Source organism: Alligator mississippiensis, chromosome 15, assembly GCF_030867095.1.
Source record: "Alligator mississippiensis isolate rAllMis1 chromosome 15, rAllMis1, whole genome shotgun sequence".
Taxonomy (NCBI): domain Eukaryota; kingdom Metazoa; phylum Chordata; order Crocodylia; family Alligatoridae; genus Alligator; species Alligator mississippiensis.
In genome coordinates, this window is record NC_081838.1 from 9,891,976 (window position 1) to 9,900,354 (window position 8,379).

Genomic DNA, 8,379 nt, shown 5'->3' on the forward strand with positions numbered 1-8,379 from the left:
TGGTTAATCCCTTCTATGCTGGTGCAGTGGCTCTACAGGAGTTTCTTCTTGGACCAATAATATAACTTGCCTTTTGGGGCTGATTGTTCAATACTGCCCAGATAAATACTGGATGTGCTCCATTACAAAGCCACTCCTTCCCCTTTGATCCAAACACTGTCTGATCTGAAACACGTGAAGATATAAACCTCCACAAGAAAAACCAGCAGTACACAGAAAAATAGACAGGGACTTGAGAGCTGGAGTTGCATGGTACATCAGCACCATCAGCTGGACAATTTGGGGAACAGCAGGCCCAGGACCTACGAAAGGTACCTCTTGCAAAAAGATCCTGTGTAACATACCCTGAAGGTGTAGTAGAATACAGCAGGCACAGGATGAGGTTCCCAACTGCTGGGTACCATAGAAGAACTGGAGGCAGATTAAGGATTTGGCTAAACCCTTAAGGAAGTAGGAGAAAACCATGTCCCACTTCCTGTAGGGAGAGTAAAACGTGTCCAGGGTTTGAAAGCAGATAGTGAATTATAGCAAAGGTGTTAGCTAGCATTTGCACCATCCATCTTGGGACTCCACTGAGCAACAAGCTGAAGAACCACTTGTGGTTCAGGGGCATGGCTCAATAATACCGCCCTTGAGCTTGGATTGGGCACCCATTCTTTTGCACTTCACTGTTCTCTAGTATTAGTCCTGCGTGCCAGCTTATCAAGAAAGTGTGTCCGCCTTTTAGTAGTAGACAAAACATCTGAGGCCTGCTGGGGTAAGGGAGTTTTTGTGAGCATCAGTCATAGCTACTTTACTTTTCTTTTTTGAACTAAGCTGCATTACTGAAAATGATCATTTAATTAAAACCATTTTGATTGGCACATACTGTTGACCCAGTATAAGCGACCTAGACTGTGACTGATGGTGATTGATTGGTACCTTTGAACCCCACCTACCCACTGCATCAAACACACCTTTGTCTAGCACTATTCAGAGATTCCAGGAACTGGCTGTTCCCTCCTTGAACTCAGAATTCCCTGGCTGGCTGGCTGGGCACGGCAGTCAAAGGGGTTTGGTTTTCAGACTACTCTCATTGTGAGTTCATTGGAACCGATCAAGGCTCTTAATTTGTTCATGCACTGAGCATAATGATAGTAATAGCTGGAAAGAGCCAACAAGAAAAACAGCCACAGCACAAAAGAAATTAAAAAGCGTTTCCATACCTGTAGAGAATCCGGGCAGCATGCCCAACGGCATGAAACGTTAGATGAGAACTCCTCCTGGTGGAACACTGTGGCACTAACATAGGTCCCTACATGTTACATTTAATACATTAATTGTATTCTATTAATAACTTACAGTATTAACCAGACTCAAATATAGACTCAAATCTATAGATTAAGTCATCCATATCATTAAAATAAAGCTAATGAGAGAAAGGTGAATTGATTAAAAATACTAAAATATTTATTGATTTCTTAACTTTACTAGATTTTAAGACGTGATTGATTATAGCAACCTTAACTGAGCATAAACAAGTTTTAAAACCTACCAGATTCTTTAAAATAAGGTATCATTTCACTGAAAGCCTCCAAAATAATGAAATATTACTGAACTCCTTTTGATTAAGACACAGGCAGAGGCATATTTTAAGGGAATTATAAAATCAATGACTAGAAGCCATTCAATCTTAAATTGTAATTGGATAAATTGATTGGTTGAATGGGGGAAAAAAAATACAAGAATCAAAATAAAAGATGATCAATAAAATGTGTGTTTGGCAAAGTTTTTCTTGAAAGAGCTCTTGCTGTTATAGATACATGCTCCATAAAAGTGTCATTCTATGAAAGGAAGATCAGGCTGCCAGAACTTTCTCGTGCCTACAAAGTTTACTGTTACTTCTTCTCCGTCATACCAACAGCAAAGGTGCACTGATAATACAGGGACCACTCTTAACACCAACCCAGCTCACACCCCTTCCATCCTTTCAATGCCACTTGCAAATGACTAGGAGACACAGCTGCACCACAGAAGTTTCTCTGAAAAGTTTGAGAGAAAATGCTACACAACCAAGATAAACATAGACCATGAAAAACAGATCTGTTTTTATTCCCCTTCCCTTTGAATTCCTGGGAAGGGAAAATTCATGGTTCTTTCATGCCATAGCCCCTGCATACAAATGAAACACTTGAACAGGCACTTAGCTTCCAAACCACTCAACAAGAACAGTCATTAACCCTCAAAATACAACATGAGGTAGGTTAAAAATCATTCTCCCCATTTTTCAGAGGGAGAAAACGAGGCATAGCAAGGTGAACAGGCCAGCAAGATCCACCAAGGGAATCAGTGCGATACCTGGGATATAGACTCGGAAGCCACAGACTCAACCCACTAAACTTCAACTCCCTTCCTCTCCAGGATGTTGTCAGTGCCAGTGCAGCTCTTGCTCATGGGACTTTCTGAGTCAGTGCATTTGATTTAAAAAGCAAAAGGCTCCTGTCCCAGCTGGTGCTCCCAAAGCAGCACACCAGCTCCATGGCACCGTCCCTGGTTAAAATCTGGGTTACCTTCTCAGCCATGTCCCCACTGATGGCAAGAGATCGGAAGTGATCAAAGTCGTTTCTGCCCAGCTTCCGGAGGCGGCGTGCAGCGGCTCGGTAACACTTCCAGGGTTGGGGTTCAATAAGCAGGTACTCACACAGAGAGGCGAGGCAGGATAAGAACTCCACCAGCCCATTATCCCCATGGTTAAGGTGGATCCACATAGTCACTGACATACAGAAGCAGATGTCAAAGGTGGAGCGGCCAAACTTGCTTAAAAAGTTGCTCAGAGAAGACTCCCTGGCACCAGCATCCATGATATCCAGGGTGGTATAGTGGATGGAGGCTGGAAAAGGACTGCACTGCTGGGCCCTCTCAATCAGCGCAGCATCAATGTCACAGCATAGGAGGTTCAGGTCTTTTGCCACTACAGGCTGATCGGGGCTGGCTTCGTTCTCCGGCAGGCCAAGGAGATGTCGGTATAGAGCAACACTTAGTTCCTGCAGGAAGAAAAACCAACATGGGCTCACACATAACTAAGTGTATGTGGGCTCCCCAAAATAAGAGCCAATTTACAGGCAAAATGGAGGCATTAAAACAGTTAACTTGGGATCATTCCAGGAGGACCCAATCCAAAACTCATTTAAGTCAATGGAAGTCTCTTTATTGGTGCTGTTAGTCTTTGAATTCAGGCCTCGAGTCAACAAACCCAGGAAAAGAATTCAAGTATCCTGATGCCCAAGATCCTAGTTTAGCTCTAGAGATTAATTCCATGTCTTGTGAATGCCCCCTTCCTTTGGGAGACAAATGCTATGTTTGACCTCCCACAACAGGGCTCAAAGGACCTGGAACAGGCTGCAGGCTGGCAGTCTGGATCAGTCAGGCAGTCGGCAACAAGCCACCCACGTACATAAGAGGCCTCAGCTGGCAGGCTATTAACGATAATGAGGGGAAGTGACAGGATGATTGGAAATAAAAAAAAAGGAAGAGGGAGTGGGAGGAACCAGGGGGGTAAAAAATGTTGAGATAGAGGGAGGACTCCTGTACAGAAGAACACGGGGCAAGAGTTAACCCATGCTGGGAGTGTTTATTTTGGATTGTTTGATATTTGCAACTGAACCCTATGATGCAGATCAACCCTGGGGTTTTGAAGCCTGTGTTGCTGGGATCAGGCTATGGGCATAGCCTTTTGGATGGTTTTGCTTTTGGCTGAGCCCTGGGAAGCAGAGGAATCCAGGGTATTACAGCTTGTGGTATTGAGCCCATAGAAAGATTGTGTTACTGAAACCAACAGAAGGACTCAAGGACTGATTTGAGCTAGGCGAGCCGGTAACCCACTACAGAACCCTTATAGCAAGAATAACCATTGATGAGGCCTGCATTATAGTAAAGACCAGATCAGACTTATCCATTCATTTCTCCAAGTGCTATATTTCAGTATACTTGAAGCCATAGGACTGTAAAATAGGGTTATTTTTTCCCCATTTCCTTTTGCAGGTTAGACTACATGAATCTTCTCTTACAAAAGAGCTGACATCATCCAGGAATTTAATCACAGAACAGTTATCTGAGTATGTCTTCAGCATCCAAAAAAGAAAGAGTATTGGGCTAGACAGGAACACAGTGTCCTCTAGTGGACAAAAAGCCTTTCCAATGCCTTCTGCCTTTTAAAGAGAATTACAGCCTTGTGACTAGATTCCTGGCTCGCCAGTGTTAAAATCCCTTTGGAAATGAGATGCAGTGTACTGCTATAGATAACGCAAAGAACCAAAGCAGCATGCAGCTTCCTAAAAACTATCATAACAATGACTCTGCAAATGCAGGCAGCAAGAATGAAAAAATGGCCTTTTCATTATGAACTGTTGTTATTAATTTATGTTTAAAGACATGCATATAAATGTTACATGAGAGAGTAACATAGAAAAAAAAAGCTATGTACAAAATCCCTCATGCAGACTTTAAAAAATTGGCTATATTCCCCATAACAAGCCAGAGTGTAGAATTTGCACTCAGCTTTTCATAGTGTATTCTGTTCTTCAGAAGTGTCAAAAAACATTCTTTAGTGCCTCTCAATATAGCACATAAAATACATTGCTCAAAAAAGCTTAAAAAGGCCAACTACTCATAATCAATCCCACATGGGTAACCAGTCATCGTTACCAATCCCACTAGAGTGACAAAGATGTGCAACAACAATACAGTATCACTGTCTGTGTTCGGACCATGCAGACATTGAGCCTCATTGTGCTAAGCTAATCTACTGCTGCTGGAAATTAAATAATGAAAGCTTGCCTTGCCTTTTATGATAAGCCTCACACCTAAAATCCAATGGGAGCTGGGTCTCTACATCCTTTAAGTTTGATACTTGTGGCCTATCTAGCCCCACAGGCTAGATGATGAGTGGGAGGTAAATGCTAGATGATGAATGGGAGGCTAGAGATGAATGGTGCAGGATCAGGATCAGGGACTACCCCCACCCCCAACCCACACACAGTGCCTGGTTCAGCTGCTCCAGGACGCAGTGAGAGGAGGCCCTCAGGCACTTCCCTGCCATCACGGGAACAAAGAGCAGGCCACCTGGACTCTAGTTGTGCCCAGGGGAAGTTCCCTTATTGCAGCCAGAGTCTGGGCAACAGTTTGCAGGCCAGAAGACCCAACTCTGAGGGTCCAATCCAGCCCACGGACCAGACATTTGACACTCCTGCTTTAGGCACCTTCGAAAACAGCATCTTTAACTACCTGAACCCCTGGTCTTGACCTGGGACCAGGGCTAGTGCTCCAATCATCAGCCAAGGGACCACAAGATCCCATTAATACAGCATAGCTGGGGAGCAAACACCTGCACGCAATTCACCCAACAAAGGCAGAGATCTTAGCTAGGAACCCACAGCTTTGGGGACATCCCAACCTGCTGCCATCTTCCCAAGTCCTTTACAGCAGATGACCGGCTCCAATACTTCTGCATGACCAGGAATGAACAAAAGGACGGGCTGGACTCCCCTGGGCCTGGGCAGAGCGCTCTAGTATCTCAATTCCCTCCTCCAGTGCTTGCACGGGCTGATGCTACAATGGGACGCACCCACAGAGTGGTAGTGGATGGGTTGGCGCTGACCTGCAAGGATGCGGGCAGTGGAGTTCCCCAAGGCTCGGTCGTTGGACCAGTGCTGTTCAATGTCTTCAGTGACTTAAATGAGGGTGTGAAGAGGACGCTGTCCAAATTTGCAGATGACACCAAATTATGGGGTAAAATAAACACCCTAGCGGGCAGGGAACGAATCCAAGCAGATCTGGACAGGTTGGAGAAGTGGGCACAACAGATCAGGATGCAATTCAACAAGGACAGGTGCAAAGTGCTGCACCTGGGGAGAAGGAATCACCAACGCATCGGCAGGCTGGGGGACGAGCTTCTCGGCAGCACAGCAGCAGAAAGGGATCTCGGAGTCGTAGCTGACTCCAAAACGAACACGAGTCGTCGACGTGACGAAGCAATCGGTAAAGCTAACTGCTCGTTACCGTGCGGCAGCGGGTGCATCACGAAAAGCTCCAGGAAGGCGATGCTCCCCCAGATCGCACTCCTGGTTTGGGCGCCGCACTTCGAGAGGGATGTGGACAGCGTGGAGAGGGTCTGGAGGAGGCTGCTCGTGTGGTCAGGGCCCTGCAGCTAAGGCCCTATGAGGAAACACTGGGGGACCTGGACCTCTTCAGCCCCCGCAAGAGGGGCTGTGACCACCTACAAATTCATCGGGGCGGGAGGGCAGCAGGGAGTGGGAGATGCGCTATTGATTAGGGCACCCCTTGGGGGAACTACCAACAACAGAAACTAACTGACGGAGAGATTTCTCCTGGGCTCAGCCAAGGGGCCTCTCCCCTTCGTCCCAGCGGTGCTCAGCACCCCCTTGTACCTCCTCAGCCCCCGGACGCGCTCACCCCCGAGTTGCAGCCCAGGTCGAGGCCCAGCAGCGGGCGGGCCCGGGCCCGGGCGGGGAAGAGGCGCCGAAGCAGCCCGTTTGGCAGCAGGCGGACGCGGCCCTCGGGCGGGTGGAAGCGGGAGTAGTTGGGGAAGTTGCCGTACGGCGCCGCCCCGGGCTCCAGCCCGCCCGGCGCCGCCGCAGTCCGCCCGGCCGCCGCCGCGGCCTCGCGCCTCATGGGCGCCGCCATCTTGAGTGCGTCGGCTCCTCCTTCCGGCCGGCAACGCCGCGCCCGCCCGCCAGTTCCGGTACACAAGGGTTCCGAGTGGTGGAACTGCGCATGCGCGAGGGTGGAAGGGACCTTTGCAGGGAGCAGAGAACCAGCTTAAGGGTTCTGGGCATTAGGGGCCTGTCCCATTAGCCTGGCTGGTCTCACTGGGAGGGACTTCACCCCCAGCAAAGTCACAGCCATGGTAGTAAGATGGTCTGGGTGCTTGCACCTCAAATGAGCCCCCCCTCCCCAGGGGCAGGGATGGGGAAACTGAGGCACGGAGAGAGCGAGCGAGGCGCCCCAGGACTTCGACTTGTCAGGGGATCTTCACCGTTAGGCTGCGCTGCTCCTCTCCAGCTGCAGCAAGAGGCAAGCTGCACGAGGGCAAGAAGAGAGCAGGGAAAGCAGCGTTGCATGGATGGAGTCGGGAGGAAGGGGCGCCCTGCCTGCGGTCCCGTGGCAGAGCAGGCTTCTCGTGCCCGCACACCCGCTCCTAGCAGAGCCCTGATCGCAGAGCTGGATAAGTCGATGGTCTATTGAGGTCCCTTCCGACCCTAACATCTATGAATCTATGAAAGTCAGCGGTGCAGCCAAGTCCTTGGGCGTGCCCGCCAGCTGGGCTGATGGCCTCCAGCGCCTGGGGTGACCTTGCAGACAAGGATCTTTGGGTGAATCTGATGTCTTTTATTAAACCAACTTAAATAGTTGGGGGAAAAATATTTAGCAAGCTTTCAGTTTAAAAACCCTTCATCAGGCTGAGGAAGTCTCTGCAGTTGGTGTGTGCTCTTCCTGGGTGGAATGAATAGTCAAAGTGACCTTGCAGCTCATTTCCTATGAACGCTAAGGCTCTTGTCACAGAATCAGAGAACGTGAGGGTGGGAAGGGAGCTCAGGAGGTCACATCGAGTCCAGCCCCCTGCTCCAAGGAGGACCAGCCCCAAGTACATCATCCCAGCCAAGGTTTTGTCTACCCGGATCTTCAAAACCTCCGAGGATGGAGAGTCCACCGCCTCTCTGGGGAGCCTGCTCCAGTGTTTTACTACCCTCCTCATGAGACTGTTTTTTCTAATATCTAACCTACATTTTCCTTGCTGCAATGTGAGCCCATTGCTCCTTGTTCTGTCACCTGCCCCCACTGAGAACAGTCCAGCTCCATCCTCTTTGCAACCACACTGCAAGGAGTTAAAGGCTTTAATTAAATCCCCCCTAGGTTTGTCTCTTCTCCAGACTAAATAACCCCAGTTCCCTCAGCCTCTCCTCGTAAGACATGTGCCCCAGCCCCCGAGCCATGTTCATTGCCCTCCACTGGACTCTCTCCAATTTCTCCATCTCCTTTCTTTAGTGGAAGGCCCACAACTAGACACAGGACTCCAGATGTGGCTTCACCAGTGCTGAATAGAGGGGAAGAATCACTGCCCTTGCCCTGCTGGCAACGCTCCTACCAGTGCAGCCCAGGATGCCATTAGCCTTGGCAAAAGGGGCACGCGGCTGGTTCATATTCAGCTTTTATTGTCCACTGTAACCCTCAGGTCCTTTTCTGCAGAGTTGCTGCCAGTCAGCCCCCCGCCTATACCAGTGTATGGGACTGTTCTGTCCTAAGTGCAGGTCTTTGCACTTGTCCTTGTTGAACCTCAAGAGCTTTCTTTTGGTCCAGTCCTCCAATTTGTCAAGGTCTCTG

At 48.8% G+C, this 8,379-nt stretch overlaps 1 protein-coding gene across 2 annotated transcripts in view; it reads right to left on the minus strand.

Annotated features, from left to right (window-relative positions):
• BCDIN3D (BCDIN3 domain containing RNA methyltransferase) overlaps positions 1-6,707 on the minus strand; it is a 63,904-nt gene extending 57,197 nt beyond the window's left edge. The window contains exons 1-2 of one of the 2 annotated variants that reach the window (XM_059718359.1): positions 6,451-6,707; positions 2,550-3,023 (exon numbers count right to left, since the gene is read on the minus strand). In XM_059718359.1, the coding sequence (XP_059574342.1) occupies positions 2,550-3,023; positions 6,451-6,681 (705 nt within the window). In that variant the 5' untranslated portion in view covers positions 6,682-6,707. Of the gene's footprint in view, positions 1-1,427; positions 3,024-6,450 lie in introns of those variants that run through there. The other variant, XM_006275706.4, reaches the window with a different exon arrangement.
• Positions 6,708-8,379: the final 1,672 nt, after the last annotated feature.